At 44.6% G+C, this 22,447-nt stretch overlaps 1 protein-coding gene across 2 annotated transcripts; it reads left to right on the forward strand.

Annotated features, from left to right (window-relative positions):
- The first annotated feature begins 7,098 nt into the window (after positions 1-7,098).
- On the forward strand, positions 7,099-21,356 carry Zfp950l15 (zinc finger protein 950 like 15). 2 transcript variants are annotated; one of them, XM_087579754.1, is made up of 9 exons: positions 7,099-7,172; positions 8,507-8,645; positions 9,864-9,982; positions 13,929-13,991; positions 14,217-14,403; positions 17,431-17,546; positions 17,945-18,071; positions 18,373-18,433; positions 19,569-21,356. In XM_087579754.1, exons 7-9 carry the CDS (start codon positions 18,038-18,040, stop codon positions 21,289-21,291), a joined length of 1,818 nt encoding a protein of 605 aa, XP_087435880.1. In that variant the 5' UTR covers positions 7,099-7,172; positions 8,507-8,645; positions 9,864-9,982; positions 13,929-13,991; positions 14,217-14,403; positions 17,431-17,546; positions 17,945-18,037; the 3' UTR covers positions 21,292-21,356. The 2 variants fall into 2 exon arrangements, 1 of the variants encoding a protein (XP_087435880.1); XR_015634933.1 differs by lacking the exons at positions 7,099-7,172; positions 8,507-8,645; positions 9,864-9,982; ... (3 more) ...; positions 18,373-18,433; positions 19,569-21,356 and adding an exon at positions 11,863-11,920 and having other exon boundaries at positions 13,929-13,986.
- Positions 21,357-22,447: the final 1,091 nt, after the last annotated feature.

The following is a 22,447-nucleotide window of genomic DNA, read 5'->3' on the forward strand; positions in this document are numbered from 1 at the left end:
AACCACTAGTTGGCGCTGTCTTCCACTGCACCCCACGTGGTAGGTCAGGATAGACTCCGCCATTGCAAGATGGCGCCAACCTTCGCCGCGCCAGCCGGCCCCCCTTTCAGGTAGTTAACTGTGCGCATGTGCAAGAGTGCCTTCGTGCCAGGTCTTTGCCCACTCCGGGGCGTGCCTTATGAGATCATGGGTAACAACCAATCAGGTGTGGGTGCGCTGCACGAGGGTTTTATAAGCGCCCCATGTTGGCGCGGCGTGGCCTTTCCTCTTCTAAGATTAATAAAGTTGGTCACAGTAAGGATTTCTAATGTCTGCGTGCTCCTTGCCGGCGAAAAGTCGCGCGCGGGACATTTTCTGTTTCAAAAAACAAAAAATAAAAAATAGATGGTAGCTGACAGGAATCGTGGTCATATTCACAATAATTGTGCTAGAAGCATTTTATAGTAAGTGGATTTTGAATGTGGAAGACTGTGTGAACTCTGTGGCTAAGTTGGGGTGAGATGACTTAATGGAGGGTGCTATGCACTCACATTTGAATCAACTCAAGGTCTGTCTCATAAAAATGTCCAAACCATGCCTGGGTTGCTAGTGTTTGAGTTGGACCCTCCCATTTTTCTTCTTGTGTTAGACTTGAATGATAAGAAACCTCATGCAGTTTGGAAAGGCAGGCTTGTCAGAGGTCATCGTCCTGGATGTTGTGGCTCAGATGTGTTCACATGTCGCTCCACATTGCTGGCTGCATGTGCACAGAAGCTATAAAGCTTTCCTAGGGGCTCTCATTTTGTGCACGAGGCAGAAATCTGGTACCCCCTACTGTTAGCCCACTTGGCCTTTGAGGCAGCCGTCCTGACCACTGTGCTCCCTTCTCATCTAAAAGTCACAGAGCTTCTGATTTTATCTTAGACGATTAAAACTCAGAATGTACAGAATGACTACTCTTCTCCTCATCAAATCCAGACAGGTCATACGCATCTGCTTCTATACCCAATTCACCCTACATCTCACACACACACACACTCACACATTCACACACTCATATGCACTAAGACAAACACACACAAACTCATATATATTCTCACATACAACTCATGCACCCTTACACCTGGATACACCTTATTGATTCTGTGAGACTGGTGTCCAGCCAGCTCTAGGATCTGTCTGTCTCCCTCATACTCCATGATACTGAGGTTACAGACACATCAGAACCACGCCTAATTTGCAGGTGCGTTCTGGGCATTTGAACTCAGGTCCTCATGCTTGCACAAAAGTCATTTCACCACTGAGCCATCTCTTCTGTCCCTCTAATTTGTTGACCTGAGAGAAAAGCCTGGCAGCTTAAAACAAAGACTTTTTTCTTTTTTGTTCAGAGCTGGTGTCCAAACCCAGGGCCTTGGGCTTGCTAGGCAAGCGCTCTACCACTGAGCTAAATCCCCACCCCAAAATAAAGATTTTTTTTTATAATGCATTTTTCCACCAGCAGGCTGTCAAGATTTTTCCAACCTTTTGATTCTTTAATTGGTAGAGAAAATGAAGCTGACCAAGTCGCCTAAATGGTAACATAATAATAATAATAATAATAATAATAATAATATAAGGGTGCTGCTTACTGCCTTGTTCACTGTGATCTGCTTAGCCTGCTTTTCTATAGCACAAGGAACCCCCTAGCCCAGCTATGGCCCCATCCACAATGCCTCCCACATCAATGGCTGATGAAGAAAATGCCTTACAGTCTTGCCTGCAGCCCAGTCTTCGGGAACATTTTTAAATTGTGGTTCTCTCCTCTGAGATGACTCCAGTTTGTGTCAAATTGACATAAAATTAACCAGAACATGAATGTTGACTGAAAAAATTCTGAAGAATAAACTGATAATGGAAATCTGATTTCCTTTTTTTTTTAAAGATTTTTTTTTCTGAGTACACTGTCGCTGTGTTCACACACACCAGAAGAGGGCATCAGATCCCAGTACAGATGGTTGTGAGCCACCATGTGGTTGCTGGGAATTGAACTCAGGACCTCTGGAGGAGCAGTCAGTGCTCCTAACCACTGAGCCATCTCCCCAGCCCGAAAATCTGATTTCTTAACTTCCAATCTTAAGCACTAAATTTTTCATTTCTAATTCAGTATTCTTGGACCTTAACCTAGGAGTCTTTCAAGAAGGGATTTATAATATCTTTCAGCAGTTTAGTGTTACGCTGAGCCACATAAAATTAATGTTTTTGAGAGTTAAAGGCAGCTTAATATGCATAATGTATGGTTTATCCTATCACCAAAGTGCAGGTGGCGTGGTCTACATCTAACAGTTGTCGTACATGCAAGTCTCTGTGTAAGACTTAAGATGGTGTTGTAATATTATAAAGACAGAATCAAGCATGAGGAGTTCATGGTGATGAGAGTGAGTGACAAGCTGCTCGGGTCTCCAGTCTGAGAGTGGAGCTGCTTCCTCACAGATCCGCAGTACCGAGGTGAGGCCAGTGTCAGTCTGTCCCTTCTTTGGCCTCCCCAAATAGAGAGAGAGATTGGTTAAGTAATTTATCAAAAGTGTGTTTTCAGTTTATATTCTTGTAGAATATAGGTTATATATAAATTTAGAAATAATGCATACATACATACATACATGCATACATGCATACATACATACATGAATGACAGGAAAAGCCACACTTAAAAAGACATTAGGAACTAACCTGGGGCAGTTTGTTACCACTCCATAGGTGCTGAAAGCACACAGTAAGCTCCTTGGTTTAGATGAAGATGTTTTAAAATCAAGGATCATAAAGGAACAGAACAAAGATTTGAAAAAAAAAACAGAGCACTTTTTTCTCCTCTCTCAGTGCCCCTTCCTCTCTCCTACTCACCCCCTTTCCCCATGGCAACTTCCCTGGCCTTGGTGCTTGGGGCCAGTGACCTTGCCCACCAGAAAGCATCTTCCCAATAAACCCGTCTTTAATATAAAAGAAATATTTGAAGAAGCAATTGCTGATAAATTTTAAAAATTGATTGATACCAGCAACATAACTTAAAAATTCATAAAATATTAAAAAGATAAATAGATCTGGAAATTAAAAATATAAAGCCTTATAAATCATAAATCCAACCAGCTACATCTATACCCAAAACAACAAGTCTGTCACATAGCCTATACACATAGTTGTACCATAGTTGAATTTCTGAGAAGAAATTATTTTGAAGGCAACCAGAGAAATAATAGCAACATTAATGCAGAAAGTGAAGATAAAAATTATAGTCATTGTCCACCAGAACTTGTAGTAGCTTGAACTTATCTTTAACATGACCTACGGGAAGAAACTACTAACCCATAATTGTACACAGAAAGTAAAGTAAAGAGAGTACAGCCTTGTGCAGGGAAACAAATGTTGAGTTCACATCATCTGTGTACTCAGTTCTATCAGTGGATCAATTTCATGATAAAACGTTTTTCAGGCAGGAAAGACTATGACACCAGAGAGAAACCGGGATCTATACTGTGCAGAAAACTTAAGAATCAAATAAATGAAAGTTTAAATAATTTCTATTTTAACATTCGGTAAAAGAAAATTTGCAGTGGTAAAAATAGTATCAATAGTCTATGTGTTTACAGAACACACAGAGGAAAAATATGTGCTAACGCTAATAACAGCACCACAAAGTTAGGGAGGAAAATTGAGAATTTATTATGCTAAGGTCTTCATAGTGCATGTAAATTGAATGTAGACTCTGATTCATTAAAAGAGTACACTGTAAACACCGGGGTAACTACAAGTATTAAACATAATTGTGAGGCTCTTTCATATGAACACAATCTGCCCTCCAGGTCAAGGAAGACCTGGGATTTTAGAACCATGAGGTCCTTTACTGCACAGACAGCACTGGGGTCTCCTGGGAAGTCAGAGTAGAGCTGACCCGGGACGTAGGTCTGGCCTTGTTGGAGGAAGTGCTTCACTGTAGAGCTGGGCTGAGACGTTTTACGCATAAGCTCCGCCCAGGGCGGAAGACGTCACTTCCTGGATGCCTTCTCCTGCACCGTGTCTGCCTGCAGCTGCCATGCTTCCTGCTAAGATGATGATGGACTGAACCTTCAGCTCCAATGAAATGTTCACCTTTTCGCAGCAATGAAACCCTAACTAAGGCAGTGGTTCTTGGTGGCTTGAAGTCTAATGTAGGGAAATTCATTAAATGTTAACAAAATGCTTTTCAAAGAGAATAACAAGGAATGAGTAATAATTCAACCGTAATGATGAAGTGAATAATAAAAATGTCCAATTTATAACTAGAAATGCCACAGATTTTAATATTTTTTTTTCTTTTTTTTTTTTCGGAGCTGGGGACCGAACCCAGGGCCTTGCGGTTACTAGGCAAGCGCTCTACCACTGAGCCAAATCCCCAACCCCCACAGATTTTAATATTAAACACATAAAAATACATTAATCATGAATTGTTTAGACACACCAATTAAAAGACAGCAAGTATTCAGCTGGTTAAAAAGCAACAATAAACTTTGTACTGTCTACAAGAATGTTTATGGTGCAAACCTTCACCAATAGAATTCTGAAGTCTCTATACTAATGTTGAACCAAGTATAACTCAGAAGATAAAATTATGAAGAATGATGTTGCTTGGGAGGAAAAGGATAATTACTAAGAATATATAGCAATCCAAAAGTATGTGCATGGAATGTGAGAGTTTATAAGGAGGTGGAATAAAGCCTCAAAAAGAGTCCAGGTGGTGCTGGCTCACGCCTTTAATCCCAGCACTTGGGAGGCAGAGGCAAGAGGATCTCTGTGAATTCCAGCCAAGCCTGGTGTACAGAGAGTTCCAGGACAGCCAGGACTACACAGAGAAACTCTGTCTAAACAAACAACAAACAAACAAAGCTTAAAACAAAAAGCAGAAGAAAATGTGCAAACCCACAAATGTAAATTCAGGACTCCGTTTTTGAGTTGTGCAGGGTGGTTTTCATGGCTGTAATCCCAGCATTCAGGAGTCAGAGGCAAGAGGATTAGATGTTTGACCCCAAGCTACCCTCATTCCGAACTGTACAGCCCCAGGCTTATGTGCAGCTGAGCATCTGGGTTCCAGCTAAGACTAGGAAATGGACTCTTTTGGGTCTAAACCTCGATTGTCAGATGCTGCCAGGTGTCTGCTGAGACGTTTATCCAATTGGGTTTGTCTCAGAACTTTGCATGGACAGCCACGCCCAGGCTGCCAGGAGGAATGGTTTAAACAACACAGGGCTGGTTGTCATCTTGACTATGGGATAAAGAAGGAGGGGTCATAGCTTCACTGACTTAAGGGCAGTACGTGGCTGGCATCTGTCTCTGTTATGGCTCGGGGGAAAAAACAAAAGCAACACTTGGTGGCCCTGACAGTTAAACCTTGTAACGTAATAGTAACCCACTTGGTATTAATTTCGAAGACGTTACATTGTTTTCTCTTGTTAGAACTTAGTTTTTGTCTTCCAAAAATTATGGTTATGTGCTGTCTTTACTCTTTAACAGGTATTTATTTTAACACACAGGGACAGTTTAGAGCAGATAACTAAAAACAGACAAAGGTTGTTTAACTCAGATTCGCTTGGTAGGTAGCAGCCCTCAAACCTGTCAGAGAACCTGCTGAACATGGCATTTAAGATGCTTAAACTCACCATGACAGAGACCCCCAAACCCTAGCAGTGACCCCTTCAAGGCCTCCAAGATGTGGAAACAATGACAAAGGACTCCACGTGGACTGGGGTGCACTGACCACTGGGCGTTACTGCCCCGATGCCTTCCCCACTGCCAGGACCCTGCCCAAACCGTGGACAAAAGGGGCACAGGGCAGGCCTTGTGCTGCTTAAGACAGAGTCAGGTCAGTCTCCCGAGTTTCTCCCCCAGTAAGGTCAGGGTTGCCAGGCCTGGCGGCCAAGGCTGACCCTGAGGTGGGACCTTGGTCCCCAGTGAAGCCATCGAAACCACAGGATCCCAGTCGGATGAGCATCCGGGTAACCGGTCAGTCTCTGCCATTAATGATACGTATGAAAGATAAAAGTTTTAAAGTTGCCCCCCTAGACACAAAGTTTAGAGCAGAAAAAAAAAGAAAACAGGTTAGGCCCCAGAATTGTATGTTCCAAGAAGCCTCTCCTAGGGCTATAGAATGGATAATTACATTGGCCAGCTCAACAGCTTTCTCCCAGAAACTAGCTGACCATAAATCTTAGAGAACAATCTTGAGAAGCAGGAAACAACTTCTCCTAGGAACTAGCCGACTAAAAGTTAAACAATCTGAGAAGTAAGAGACAGCTTCTCCTAGGAAACAATCTTGGGGGACAGAGTTCTTCCTTGTAATTTTTCACTGTTATTCTATGACGCCATCCCTGCCCCCTCGGGTTGTGGTTTCTCCCTTTAAATACGTCTTCTCCCAGCCTCTCGGGGTCGAACTCCACTGGCCCTGCGTGGGATACGAGTCTCGACCCAAGTGCACTGGTTGCTATCGATAAACCTCATGTGATTACAACAAGGACGGTCTTGTGTGAGTTCTTGGGGGGTTGCGTCATCCCGAGACTTGAGTGAGGGTCTCCCCACTCCAGGGGTCTTTCACGTAGGCCTGTGAGTTATCCTCCCGCCTACTCAGGTAAAATCTGCTCTCAGCTCTGAAGGGTTTGAAGAGTGGACGAGTTCCTTTACCTCAAGAAACTCTCTTTTCCGTAAGGGATCCCGGTTATCGACCTCCCGCTTCTCAAGGTGAACAACGGGATAGGAGGAAAGGGTAAAGTTTAAGGTTCATGCAAGGTCTGAGGATACAAAAGGTCTGAGGAAGAGTTTTTGGGTCTAAGGTGTTTTGAGGTTGGTAAATGCAGGTTTCGAGTGTTAGAGGACGGAATAAAAAGTGTGGAAAAGACTGAAAAACCCTTCCCGCTCCTTCCCCGTACTGTGGTCCCTCCACCTGTGCTTTTGCTGGGGTTCTAAGGCCTGACTTAACCCGGCCCAGCGTCGCAATTCCCTGTGCTCAGTGGGGGGTCCTCGCCCCGGGTTGGTTTCTGATCGATCAATAACGAGCCCCGGGCCAATGGGCGGGCAGGTGAGTGGGGCGGGGCTCGGAGGTTCGCGCAGGTGAGGAACCGGGAGAGGAAGGCGGCGCAGGTCGCCCTGACCGTGAGAAGGTCGGACCTCAGGGCCTCAGTTAGGAGAGAAGCAGGGTAAGTGGACGCGGGAACTGCCCCTGGGGTAGCAGAGGTGAAGTCCAGACTTTAAGAGATTGAGTTGCAGGGTTGTGGGTCCTGCGTCCGCTTTGCCAGAGTGCGTGGCCGCTCGGGGGCCGAGCGCGGGAAACCTGAGGGAGTTCACCCCGAGCTGTCGCAGGGCAGGCTTTGGGCCGCAGGGAAGCCCCCCGCCCCGGACACCGCTCCAGGGGTGGGGAAGCTCAGTCTGCGGTGCAGGACAGGAGCTGGCTCGGGGGTCCAGGGGGCTGCAGGGAGGCCGGGGCCGTCGGGGACTCAGGCTCCTAGACATCCCGGCGCCACCGGGAGCCGCGGAGGAGCTGGGAACGGAGTGGGGGCCGCAGGCTGGGTCAGGCGCGGGGCTGCGGTGGGGAAGCGGGGAGCTCAGCCCCGGCCCTCGGGGAGGCTTCGGGGTGACGGTGGCTGCAGGCTTGGGCTTGGTGGTCATGGCTGGGAGCGCGGGGAGGCCGTGCGCGGAGATCAGACGGCGACTCTGTGGGCGGAGGCCTCCGTGGCTCCCCACGGCGGATCCTGATGAAAAGGCGGCCAGGTTCTGAGGCGTTTATTGTCATGGTGGAAAGTGCACGTGTAAAACCGTACCCCACTTCTCAGGGCGGTCCTGAGATTAAATCCCTTTTGCAGGGAGGAGTCTTTAGGAAGGAAAGCTCATTGGCTAGGCCTCCAGGCTTTAGGTGCCTCTTAAAATGCAGATTTGTCTTGAGCCTTCTTGACCACAGGTCACGTCCTCTGCCTGTGGAGGGGCCTGGGGCGCTGCTCTTAGGTCACTGATGGCCACAAATCTGTGTGTGTCCGTGGGCTGCAGCTACTGACGGGGCCTGGTGCGCTGGAACAGGCAAAGCTCCTACCCTGGTGCTTGGAGCCTTAGCTCAACCAGGGACCAAGCTACCGTTCACGGTCGCACAGCTAACTCGGGGGTACGGGGGGGGGGGGGGCGTTTGCCAGCAACGGGGAGGATTAGAAAAGCTCAGCATTAAGGAGTCAAGGCATAGTAAAATTAACCGCGTATGCGTGCGTGCGTGCGTGCGTGCGTGTGCATGTATGTATTTGCGTGCATGCCTGAGTGTGTGCGTGCCTGTGTGTGGGTGTGTGTTCATGCGTGCGTGCGTGTGTTCGCGCGTGCCTGTGTGCGTGCATGTGTGCATGCATGTGTGCATGCATGTGTGTGTATGTCTTTCATTCATGAATCCCAGGCTGTTGCTCCTTCTGCAGCATGGCTTTCAGTACAGATTACACACACTGGAAACACTAACAACTTTCCTCTTCCCTTGTGTCTTTCTGCCCCGCCCGTCCAGTGGAGTGATCTTCAGACCGCAGCAGTGCCTTCCCTCACCCCTTACCTCCTGTGGGTGCAGCAGATGGAAGGAGCAGGGGTGGGGAAGTACAATGCATAGCGACTGTCTCCCTGGAGCAGACACAGCGGGCTCTCCATAGGTACAACTTTTGGGGATCCCCTTTTCAGTCTTGGGGAGGCGTCCTATTTAGGGAAGGGAGGACTTTGTACCTGGGGATGCTGGCACGTATCCTTTGATCGGTTTATCACATCGAGGTTGTCATTTTACGGATAATGCGCAGTAGAGGGCGGGCACGGAAATCTTTCCAGCTCGTCCTTGTGACATTGTCAGCCAGGATGATCGTGAAAATCATTCTTCTCCGGCTTTAGTCACTGTGTCAAAAGGCTTCCTGCTGTCCTTGCTCCCTTCCTGTCACGTGGCTCACCTGTCCGTGAATCCCCTCAGGCTCCAGTGCGGCCCCTGCAGCTCCAGTGTGGCCCCTCTTCCGGGTCATGGCAGGGACTTTCCTTGTTAAGGTTAAGTAGGAGGATCGAGGATGGAGGAGGGCACCGCCCGTGGCTGGATCCTGTCCTGCTTTACTCTGTCTCTAAGGACATTTCACAGACTTTCATACACTGCGCATGAGGGCACTGCATGCAGTTTGTCAAAAACATAAAACCCTGACAGCCCGACCTCTCCTAGTAACAAAAGGTTGACTGCAAATCACCGAATGTAAATTATTGGGGCCTCAAGGACATCAGCATGGAATGCACCCCAAAGAAATGACCACGTAACTGCACCGTAGCTACACCAACCAAGTCTATTATAGACCCGAAGGCTAAGTCAGGGCATCACAGAGACGTTTGCACATCTGTGTTTATTGCCACAATAGTCAGGAAGTGGAACCAATCTAGATGCTCGAGATGAATAGATAAACAAACTATGCCTCACGTGTAATGGAATTTTATTCAGCCATAAAAAGAGCGAAATTGTGAAAGATCTTTTCAGGAAAATAGGGCCAAATTGGTATCATGTTAAAGAAAATACGTCAGACTCAGAAATACAAATATTGGATTTTTCTGTTCTATGCATAATCTACATTTCAACCGAAAGACGTGGAAGTGGAAGGGGCTAGGTGTAGAGGAAGACTGGAGAGGCAGGAGGTGGGAAATATTATTAGTGTAGGTAATGGCTCTTCCTGGATGTCAACTTGACTATATCTGAATTAACTACAATCCACAACTGCGGGGCTCACCTGTGATCCAGACCTTGAGGCTTGAATACACACCATTAATCATATCACAGCTTCAGGTGGAGATAGACATGGGACCTTGGAAGAAGACAGATTCCCTCTTCACCTGCTTGCACTTTCTGACAGGACATCCACTCCTTGTGCGTAAGACCCCGAAAACAACGAGCCTCCTGGGACAGAACAACTACAAGATTCTTGGACTTAGAACGCTCAGCTGACAAACACTGGGAGCTGGACTACAGACTGTGAGTCATCGACAAATTCCTTAGGGTCAGGGTTGTGGTGGGGGTTGTGGGTCTGGGGTTGCGGGTTAGGGTTTGGGGCTTAGAGTTGGGGTTTACGATCTGGCTGGTTAGGGTTAGGGTTAAGGTTAGGGTTAGAGGGTTAGGGTTAGGGATTAGGGTTAGGTTCAGGGGTTAGGGGTGGGGTGAGGATTAGAGGGTTAGGGTTAGGGATTAGGGTTAGGGTTAAGGGGTTAGGGTTTAGGTGTTAGGGTTAGGGGTTAGGGTTTAGGGTTAGGGTTAGACGGGGTAAAGGTTAGACGGATTAGGGTTAGAGGATTACAGGGTTAGTGTAAGGGTTAGGGTTAGAGGGTTAGGGTTAGAGGGTTAGGGTTAGTTTACTCATTAGGAAGAAATGTCTAATGTCCAGTCATTAAAAGCTTCACAATGTAGAATGTGACCACAACTAAATTATTTTCGACATTTAATCTGGAAACACCTTCAAAAATGTCAGTTTAGGCTGGTAACAGAGGCCACTGGAGAGATCACTTAAAAGCAAAAAAGGAAATGCACTTGAGAAAGGGCTAATAATCAGAATAAGGGCCTCACATGGGAATGGTTGAAAGTCACTATACACTGACATTAAACCTCAATCAAGAGAGGGGTAATTGTTCAAATTCTGAAGCTTATGATGGGATCAATGAAAAAGTCGTCTTCCTTAGTCAATCATAAGGTCGAAGCTTATGAATTGAGCTTATTTTCCAGTCAACGGAAGCTTGTGGTTGGAACTTCTTTCCTAGTTGTCACGGCCACAGCCTTCAATAGGCCAGAACCAAAAGTCTTGCACTTTAGAATGATTCTAAGAGACTGAACACTGGCAGTAGGAATTATAAAAATACCTAGAGCGGGGCTGGAGAGATGGCTCAGTGGTTAGGAGCACTGACTGCTCTTCCAGAGGTCCTGAGTTCAATTCCCAGCAACCAAATGGTGGCTCACAACCATCTGTAATGGGATCCGCTGCCCTCTTCTGTCCTGCAGGTCTACATGCAGGCAGAAAGCTGTACAATGTACACATAATAAATAAATAAATATTTAAAAAATACCTATAGCAAATAGTCACATGAAAAGTTCATATAAAACTGGAAACAAAAGTAGAAAAATTAATGGTATTGAATGAATACAGTATGGCATGTGCTTTAGGATACTGTGTCACTAAATCAATAAATATATTTATTAATATTGTTGAGTTAAATGGTACAAATAAAATGACTTTAAAATATTTATTTACTTGTGTGGGTGGAGTTCCTACCCTCACACATGTGAGTGCCACAGTGCACGTGTAGAGACAAGAGGACAACATTCAGAAGTTACTTCTCTCCTTCCACCATATCAATCCTGGGGCTAAAACTCAGATCATCAACCCACTCCACTGGCCCTTACTACATTCTTTAAATCTATATTTATATCCCTCAAAGTTTCTATACTCAAATTGACTAGAAAACAAAAGATACTATCTTAGTTCATTTTCTGTAATTGTAACCACATGCCACAGCCTGGGTAATTTTTTAAAGAAAATAGATTTGTTGGGCTCTCCACTGTGGAGACTGGGAGTTTCAAGAACCCAGCAACAGTGTCTGACTAGGGCCCTCTTGCTACATCGTAACATGACCAGGGCATCACTAGGGAGACAGAGCACATGTGAGAACCAGGTTTCTCTACTTGTCCTTATAAAGCCACTGTGCGGGATTCTGTCCATGGTCGTATCTAAACTCAAGGTCCTGGGCAGGTAATGAAGACACTGAGCAAAAGCTCTGCCTCTTAGCGCACAGCAGTAGATGTTTCATTGCTTTGAATGGAAGAAATCTTGCTCCATCAACCACAGAGAGGCTGGCCCACGACAAGTAGGAGAAGTGGATCCCACCTCTCTCCCTGTGTCCTCCCTTGAAAAGTACCATTGCACCTGTGAGTAATGGGCATTTGCTGTGCACAGAAGCGGGAGATCCGTCAGGTTTATGGTGGATGCTGTTTAATGCACTTCCTATAGGTGACTTCCCAACCAATATCTTCAGAGAGAAGTTAAAAAGCAGAGAGCAATGGTTACTATCTCTGGGTCTTGTTTTCTGTTTTCTCTTGGGGCAACTCTGGTCATAGAGCAGGCTATGAAGAGACAGGAGGGAGGGACCTTGCTGATCACTGAGTCTGTGTCACCTCCCCACACTGACCCTGTGTAGCCATACATGGGTTGGACTCATCTGCATTAATGCATTTTCCCTTAGATTCTGATGATCACCTTGACAATTTCTGTAAGGTGTAGGTAATAGTCAGTTCTGTGTACACATGGGACGTTGGTTCCAGGCCCCCCTCATCGATATCACGTCTGGTCAGGCCTCCTATGTAAAATTGTGTAGTGTTCAATATTCAATACAATGTGGATTCTGAGAAAATACATTGGTTTATCAGGAAATCGTGACAAGCAAGCAGATAGATCTCTGCATGTTTGATACAGAAGTAACATCTTTTAAATGTCTCTCAGTCCTCCTCCTTTCTCCTTTCATTTTTCCTCATCTATATCTGTTGCTGTAAAATTATACTAAATGGCTTTCTTCTACTCCCACTGGGTCTATCACTGCAGTGCCCCAAGATATCTGCTCTTGGCAGAAACTCACATCCCAACCCTGGGGCGGCCCAGTGTCTCTGCTGCCACACACTCTCCCAACCTCAATCCTCCACATGAGAGAACACACAACACAACAACCCCTGATCCGATGGATAAGATATAATCGCCCACTTAGACATACAAGGCCCTGTACACATCCATCCCTTAAGAACATTCATAACAACCTGTAAATACACAGAGTGGAACCTTAACGTCAGCCTCCATGTCCTCTCCGTGGCTTCTCTACCTTCTCTTCCAGTCTCCAGTCCTTTCCGTTTCAGTCTCCTCCTCTTCCTTCAAGCTTTTCTCCCGCCCACCCTTCCTGCTCGTCTGATGACAGGACTCATTCTATCCTGTACCTGCCTCACCTGTATGACACCATCCTGCATTTCACCCTTTTTGTCGAATTAAAGAAAAAACTTTTCTCTCAAATATAAGCTGAGCACAACTATTATCATTTTGTATAAAAGCATAACATATATTTAACACCCAGTCCAACACTATATCAGTTAAGCAGGGGTTGGGGATTTAGCTCAGTGGTAGAGCCCTTGCCTAGGAAGCGCAAGGCCTTGGGTTCAGTTCCCAGCTCCGGAAAAAAAACAAAAAAAAAACCAGTTAAGCAGAACATTTAGTTATCCATTCCAGCTTAAGAAAGGCTTAAAATCTATGTTATATCCTGGCTAGCTTGTATCCTATCTGATAACTATCTAATAAAATCTGTATTTTCAGAGTTAAACAGCCTGATAGGCTATGAGACTATAATCAGTCTTCAACCCAGTCAGAAATCTGAGAATGACCAACTATCTATAAACATAGGAAGTCTAACACGGCTTCCAAACCTGAGAGGTTGTGGATTTCTGACATTTTTGAAAACCGTCTATCTATATAGAACAATCTGGACTGTTTTCAATTTTTATCTTATTATCTTGAAAGTACACTAGCAAACTCAGAGCCGTGAATTTCCTATTTGGCCCTTAAATCACATGTGTAAATCGGCTCAGAAATTCGTAATGGCATCAATAGAAGGACTGACTCTAAACCTTGTACTTTTAAAATTTTTTAACAAATTCTATACCAAAGTAAAGATATGGTTTTAGTTTAGTTACCAGATGAGATTATGACTGTATAACTCAATCTAGCTAATTCCTCCCTGTTAAATTACGTGAATCACAGCAGCCACAAACCAAAAATCCTATTTTCCCAAAATCTCTCTTTAATTATTAATATCGTGGGCCCCCTTCCGCTTGTGGGACAGATCGATAACTTACTGCAAGTTGTGTAATGGGCTATGCAAGCTATTTACCCTGATTCCAGGAGGAAGAAGGGAAAGAGCCTACTGAGTGCTGCGAGGGGAGCTCAGGCTGAAGTCAGGACCTGGTGAGCACAGGGTCACTGCCCACACAGGGGAGGAGCGGGCGACTGAGCAGTGGTGGGTGGAGTGGTAGGGCCTCCCTGGGGCTGGTCCCGGAGACAGATGGTTAGGCTATCGGTGGACGGGCACAAGTGCTACAATCTCTGCAGATCTGGAAAAGATCCGGTCCTGGACAGGAAGCCCAGGTCAAGAACCTCTACTGAGTCCCTTACTCACGCTCTAATCCTAAGGAAGGTGCTCGTGCCATTCAAGACTCACTGGCCAATCAAAGCCTCCAGTCGTACCAATCAGAATAGGAGGCGGGATCTTCTGCGACCACGCGGCGTTTTCTTCCCAGTAGCTGCACGGGCTCTAATCCTCGGTCCTGCAACTGGATGCTGTGGGGCGCGCTCAGGCAGCCTCTGCAGTTGTGGCATGGTGAGCACAGGGTCACTGCCAACGACCTGGAGGAGCAGGGGGCTGGGCTGTGGGAGCCGATGTGGTGGGTTTTTCCTGGGGCGGGGGCTGGGGGAACCCGCATCCATACGCGGCCACGTGTGCGATCTCATGTGCTCCTAGCCACTAGCTCGACCCAGTGGTAGCCCCCGAATAACTTCACGGTGGGGCTGCATCCGCGCACAGCATTTGGGAGAGTGCTTGTCAGGATGCCAAATCCAGAGAGCCCTAGTTTCTAGCAGTTCCTTTCTTTAAAAAGAAAAATATTATATATATATTGTAGCTGACACACCAGAAGAGAGCATCCAGTCTCATTACAGATGGTTGTGAGCCAGCATGTGGTTACTGGGAATTGAACTCAGGACCTTTTGAAGAGCAGTCAGTGCTCTTAACCACTGAGCCATCCCTCCAGCCCACCAGTTCCGTTCTTAATATTTAAAATTAAGGTGTAAAATCCATTTGGAGTTATTTTGTGGAGGTTGTAAAAGGCATCTCACATGCTGGGTAGCCATTCAATATCGAGCTGTGATGTAAAACAGTAGAATTGACGATGTAAAGTATTTACTAGTTCTTAGGATATCGAAAGTCACAACGAGAACTTAGCTGAGGGAGGACTGCCTGTAAAGCACCCCACAGGTAAGTGTGCTAACCTGGCCTGTTAGAGATCCGCATGCCACCAGGGTTGTACAGAAACATGGCTCCAAGCCATAAGAAAGGAAACAAGTGTGACTTACAACCAGCCACCAGGCCCATCCCCATGTCAAAGAGCAGGCCTCTAACAAGCTGCTCAGTGGGGTATTACAGGAGCACAATCAACATTAGGGCCTGGTGTGCAATAAACGTTCAGTTCTTCTTGAGAAAAACACAGTTTTGCCACATGGGCAGGATGACACCTGCTGACAACCATTTGAAAAGGTTAAAATCCATGGTTGTGTTGAGTGCTGGGCAGGTCAAGCAAGGCTTTCTTTCCCTGAGGTGCCCATGACATAGCTCCTTTTGAAACCCAGGAACATGCTTGGCAGAGCCAGTCTAAGGCCTAGGCCTTGTGAGCTTTTCCTGAGGCTGAGGTATAGACGGAAAACAGCGTTCCTTCTCTACACCATGAATATGGCTGGGGGAGATGGTAAGGGTCAGAGGCCAGGGCCTCGGGGAAGGGTTGCTTCAGATTCGGAGAACACAACTCTTCCCACCATATGAGGTTTTGGTGTCGGTCCCAAGGCCACTGTTGGCTTGGTCAGTAATGTTTCTGAGATTCCCTGAGTTCCCACTGTTTGGTTAGACTCCTGAGTGTGACCCGTTGCTTCTGTGACTTCATAGAAGTCTCTCGTTTCCTTCCATTTCCCACATGTGAGTGGTGTACGAGGTGACACTCTTCTTAAGAAGCGAACTTAGCATAAGACATCGCTTGTGTAAGACCTCCCGTCTATGTTTTTCATCGTCTGGGACCTTCCACTCGCTGTGTAAATGTGCCATCTGTCTAAGTGGCTAGACCTGCAGTCTCCAGTCCATGTTTAAATCGTTCAGAGCATAACCTGCAACCTGAACCTAACAGGGACCTAAGGGTGACAGCATACACGGGATGCAAAATGTGCCCTAGGTCAGCTCCTCTTTTAGAAATAACCAGTGTAGCTGGGCTTTGCTACTTTATGGTTTTTTCTTTTTCTCCACCATTAATCCCCCTCCCCCTTCCACCGCTAACACCAGATAGGAGAGAAACAAGGACTGAAGAGAAAGAGTTCCTTGAATCTAATTTCTTTCCTTGTAGTCAACCCACCAGCATGCGTTGAACAGTGTCTGAGGAGATTGGAGGATGAAAGATAGGAAAGGCAGAAAAAAGATGCAAAGCCAGGAGTTAGATTTGGGAGGCCTGCTGGTTAGTGCAGCACTAGAGCCTTAAGTTTATTTTTCATAGACTTTTTATACCCCACAGTAGTGTGGGAAGCAAAGCCAAAAGCTAACAAGAAGTAATTTGTTGAAGTATACTTAGGACACCTGTTCTCTTTTTTTTTCTAAAGATTTGTTTATTTTATTGATGTGAGTGCACTGCAGCTGTCTTCAGACACCAGAAGAGGGCACTGGATCCCATTACAGATGGTTGTGAGCCACCATGTGGTTGCTGGGATTTGAACTCAGGACCTCTGGAAGACCAGTCGGTGCTCTTAACCACTGAGCCATCTCTCCAGCCCACAAGGTTTCAATTTTTAAAGACAAAGTTTCTCTGTGTGGGCCTGGCTGTCCTGGGAGTAGGGGTGTAGAACATGCAAGCCTCAAACATAAAGGTCCATGTGACCCTGGCTCCAGATGTGGTCCAGTATGCCTAGATTTTGCTGTTTGTTTGTTTGTTTGTTTTTATATTTTTGACTGGTGGGCGTGGGATGTTGGTTTTGGTACAAGTTAAGCATATGCTGTTGTGCCGATCTTCATCCACATTGTGAACTTTGAAATTTGGGAGGGAGAATATTCCCTTTCTCAGTATGGCGGGTATTCAGGACATTAATACTGCCTGCGCTTCACTGCCGAGCTTTCTGAGTCACTGGATTGCAGGTGACATTCTTCCTACCTCTTGTTTGTTTTTATTTATTTGAATGAATATGAGTATTTTGCCTGTGCATGAATATGCACATCATGTATGCCTGGTCCCCATAGTAGTCAGAGGGTGGCTTCAGATCCCTGAACTTTGAGTAATGAATAATTGTGAGCCCCTTGTAAGTCCTGGTGACTGAGCCCAGTTATTTGCAGGACCAGCGAGAGCTCTTCAGCCTGAGCCTTCTCTCCTGTCCTATGCTGCTGGTTTAGAATCAACCTTTACATTGCCAACATTTCACCTGTCCATCTGTATGGTTTAAGGATGCATCCCCCTTAGTAAGATCTCATTACTGTTAGAGTTTAAGCTCAGGGCACTTCAGGATTCCTGAGGATGAATACAGAACTGGAGTGAATATGTAATTCTTTGTAGGAACTCCAGTAAAAACCTCCGAGTCCTTCCTGTCTTTGATTGATTTTTTACAGGGGAGACGGTCTTAATATGCACCTCTGGACGTCCTGGATAGACCAGGCTGGCATCCAACTCAGCGAGAGATACCGGCCTCTGCCTCCTGAATGCTGGGATTCAAGGCTTGCAAGAGGCAATACACTCAGCTTGCCCATCTTTTTCCGTAGTTAGTAACTGTTCATACAATTTCTCTGATGTGCTCAGTACTCTTTGCTTGTCATGGCCTCTGTCTCTCTCTCTCTGTCTCCCCATCCCTACCTCCTTCCCTCCCCTCCTCCCTCTTCCTCCCTCTTTTAATTGGTATTTCTCTTGCAAGGCTCTATATCCTATTCAAAGGGCAATGAGGTGACAGAGGTGAACCTCATTATTCAGTTTCCTTCTTCGATGACTTGGTAATTACATTAGAACTTCTGTGTCAAGAAATAAGTGGGGGAAGCACCAGAATCATACAGATACATTGTCGGTGAAGCATACATTTACAGTGATGTCAGTATCATGGTTTCTGATGTACACATGTGTGGGATATGTTAGGATGCAGTGACTTATGATGATGTGCATGTGAACTTGACTCGAGAAGAATGGGCTTTGCTGGATCCTTCACAGAAGAATCTCTACAAAGATGTGATGCTGGAGACCTACTGGAACCTCACTGCTGTAGGTAAGATAGAGAACTTTCTTTCACTTTTTTTTTTTTTTTTTTTTTTTTTTTTGAGCTGGGGACCAAACCCAGGGCCTTGCACTTGCCAGGCAAGCGCTCTACCACTGGGCTACATCCCCAACCTCTCTTTCACTCTTTAAAATAAGGGAACAACTATCTCTTTGCTACTAATGCTTTTCTGTAACTTCAATTGACAGTGAGGAAGAAGGAGGTGAATAAATCAGGTTTGCTAAACATAGCAAGTTTAATTTTGCCTAATTTCCAATAACATATTTATACATTTTCTGGAACTATATTTTAGGCTACAATTGGGGAGACCGTAATATTGAAGAATATTGTCAAAGTTCCAGAAGACATGGAAGGTAATTTTCAAGTGCAAATTGCTATGAATATGCTTTGAAGAAATTTTAATGTGTCCTGGAAGTTTTAAAGAAAAGCAACAATGTAAAAAAGCACTTCTTCAAGTACATCTGTTATCATTAAATTCTCACAAATCCATGTGCCTCAATGTCAGGCGTCTGATTGTGTTTTCCTCTAAGAAAGAAGAAAAGGAAGCGACGCCTCAGCAGATATTAATATTTGAATCCTAGCAACACTAAAGCTACTCTGTTGAACAGCCACTCTGTTTAGTTTCACACCACTCACATACTGCAAAAGATATATATTTATATCTATATTTGCATATTGAATAGGATCAGTATATGTTTCTAATAAGCAAATATCCCATAGTAAAATTGATTACTTATATAGTAATATTGCCAAGTTTAAGTGAAGGGCAGTTTATGAGAGTCAAGAATGTTTAGGAGAAACCTTAATCCCTATACCACATGTCTTTGATGAATAAAAATTCAAACGGTGTGAATGCAATGTAGAAATCTTTAATTTCTTATTCTCCTTTTAATAGCTATACCATGTGTCACAATGGATACAAGCCATGTGGACATAGGGATATGGAAAGAAGCAATGTACCTCTCTCTCTCCCAGAGCAATTAGAATATATGTAGCAGTCCCCATTTGAGTAGACGTTCTCAGTTTGAACAAGTTTATAATTGGTTGAATTTCCAACTTCACTGGGAATAAACTCACACTGCAGAACATCCCTATGAGTACTAGGATTGTGGAAATTGTGTTCTGTTTTGTCCAGGTTTTCTTTGCCAATCAATATAGTATGCAAACATAGTATATTTCACAATATAGGAAAATTTATGAATGCACTCAGTGTGGTAAAGCTCTGAGATCTTCCATTCCTCTTCAAGTATGTGAAAAAAATCTCATAGAGAAAAAGGACGCTACGGATGTGAGCCATGTTACCATTACATTACATTACCATTACCATTACAAATGCCTTAAACCATGATTGTAAACAAAGTGATAAAACCTTAAGATGTGATTTCTCTTTACAATTAGACCACATTGTAGAATTAAGTCCTGCAGGCAAAGAGATTCATTGGTATATAGAATTTGGTAAAGCTTCACCTGTGCCAATTATCTTTACAGGCATAAAAGAAGTTCTACTGGAGAGAAGCCCTCTGAATATACTCAGTGTGGTAAAGCCTTTGCATGTCACCGGTATCCTCAAAGGTGTGAAAGAATTCATACCGGAGAGAAACCCTATGAAGGTATTCAAAAAGGTGAATCCTCTGCACATCACAGTAGTCTCCAAATGCATAATATAATACCTGTGGGAGAGAAACCCTACAAATGTAGTCAGTGTGGTAAAGCCTTTTCACAACAGAGTCATCTTCAAAGACATAAAAGGACACATACTGGAGAGAAACCCTACAAATGTGATCAGTGTGGTAAAGCCTTTTCACAACAGAGTCATCTCCAAAGACATAAAAGGACACATACTGGAGAGAAAACTTACAAATGTGATCAGTGTGGTAAAGCCTTTGCATATCCTGGTCATCTTCGAAGACATGAAAGGATTCATACTGGAGAGAAACCTTACAAATGTAATGAATGTGGTAAAGCCTTTGCAGTTAGCACTAATCTCCGAGTACATAAAGCAACACATACTGGAGTGAAGCCCTACAAATGTAACGAATGTGGTAAAGCCTTTGCACAACACAGACATCTCCAAATGCATAAACTAACACATCCTGGAGAGAAAACTTACAAATGTGATCAGTGTGGTAAATCCTTTGCATATCATGTGTTTCTCCAAATGCATAAAGTAACACATACTGGAGAGAAAACTTACAAATGTAATCAGTGTGGCAAAGCCTTTGCATATCCTTCTCGACTTCGAAGACATGAAAGGATTCATACTGGAGAGAAACCTTACAAATGTAATGAATGTGGTAAAGCCTTTGCATTTAGCACTAATCTCCGAGTACATAAAGCAACACATACTGGAGTGAAGCCCTACAAATGTAACGAATGTGGTAAAGCCTTTGCACGACACGGTCATCTCCAAATGCTTAAAGTAACACATACTGGAGAGAAAACTTACAAATGTGATCAGTGTGGTAAAGCCTTTGCGTATCATAGTTATTTCCACGTACATAAGAGAACTCACACTGGAGAGAAACCCTATGAATGTGATCAGTGTGGTAAAGCCTTTGTAAGTCATCGTTATCTCCAAGTACATAAAAGAACTCACACTGGAGAGAAACCCTATGAATGTGATCAGTGTGGTAAAGCCTTTGCACATCATAGGAATCTCCAAGTACATAAAAGAAGTCACACTGGAGAGAAACCCTATGAATGTGATCAGTGTGGTAAAGCCTTTGTACGTTATGAGCATCTCCAAGTACATAAAAGAATTCACACTGGAGAGAAACCCTACAAATGTAGTCAGTGTGGTAAAGCCTTTTCACAACACAGTCATCTCCAAGGACATAAAAGGACACATCATGGAGAGAAAACTTATAAATGTGATCAGTGTGGTAAATCCTTTGCACATCATGTGTTTCTCCAAATGCATAAAGTAACACATACTGGAGAGAAAACTTACAAATGTAATCAGTGTGGCAAAGCCTTTGCATATCCTGGTCATCTTCAAAGACATGAAAGTATTCATACTGGAGAGAAACGTTACAAATGTAATGAATGTGGTAAAGCCTTTGCATTTAGCACTAATCTCCAAATACATAAAGCAACACATACTGTAGTGAAGCCCTACAAATGTAACGAATGTGGTAAAGCCTTTGCATATTATGGTTATCTCCAAGTACATAAAAGAATTCACGGGCTGGAGAGATGGCTCAGCGGTTAAGAGCACTAAGTGCTCTTCCAGAGGTCATGAGCTCAGTTCCCAGCAACCACATGGTGGCTCACAACCATCTGTAATGGGATCTGATGTCCTCTTCTGGCCTGCAGTCACATATGCAGGCAGAATGCTGTACATAAAATAAATGAATAAATCTTAAAAAAAAAGAATTCACACTGGAGAAAAACCCTACAAATGTAATCAATGTGGTAAAGGCTATTCACAATCAGGTCACCTCCGAGTGCATACAAGAACACATACTAGAAAGTAACCCTATGGATGTAACCAACGTGGTAAAGTCTTTACAGGTCGGAATGATCTTCAGAGATAGGGTGGTTTGAATATGCTTGGCCCATAGGTAGTGGCACTATTCGGAGATGTGGCCTCTAAGGAACTGTGCACTGTGGGGCTGGACTTTGAGATCCTATGCTTAAGCTCCACCCAGGGCAGAAGAGTCTTCTCCTGGCCGCCTTCTGATCAAGATGTAGAACTCTCGGCTCCTACAGCACCGTGTTTGCTTGGACACTGCCATTCTTCAGCCTTGATGATAATAGACTGAATCTGTACACCACCCACCAATTAAAGGTTGTCCTTTATAAGAGTTGCCTTGGTCATAGTACATTTTCTCAGCAATAAAATCCAAATTAAGACAAAAGGCATAAAAGATATTACACCAGAGAGACCCCCTGTGAAAGTATTGGATATAGCGAAGCCTTTGCACATTTCTGTAGTCCTCACTAAAGCAGAAGTATTCACACTTCCATTCACTGAAACCCTGTGAATGGAAGCAGTGTACAGCCTTTGCCCTTCACAGTTATGTCTGGATGCACAAAAGAACCCATACTGGAGAAAAACCTTATGGATGTGCTCAGTGTGGTAAAGTCTCTGTGTTTTGAAATCTGCATAGATCCATAACACTTCAATGACCTGGTCAAAGTAAAGGCCAAGGGTTTGATGTAGTGAGGCCGGGTGGGTTAGAAGGTTAGGGTTTAATGTGGTTGTGGTTACAAAGTTAAGGGTTAGGGTTAGAGGGTTAGGGGGATATGATTAGACGGTCAGGGCTGAGGCTGAGCTTAGGGACAGGTTAGGGGTGGAAGGGCAGTTCCGGGTCATGGTTAGGTTAGTGTCAGGAGCCAACAAGCTAATAACTGGCAGGTGATCT

Source organism: Rattus norvegicus, chromosome 12 (genome assembly GCF_021556685.1).
Source record: "Rattus norvegicus strain SHRSP/BbbUtx chromosome 12, alternate assembly SHRSP_T2T, whole genome shotgun sequence".
Lineage (NCBI taxonomy): Eukaryota > Metazoa > Chordata > Mammalia > Rodentia > Muridae > Rattus > Rattus norvegicus.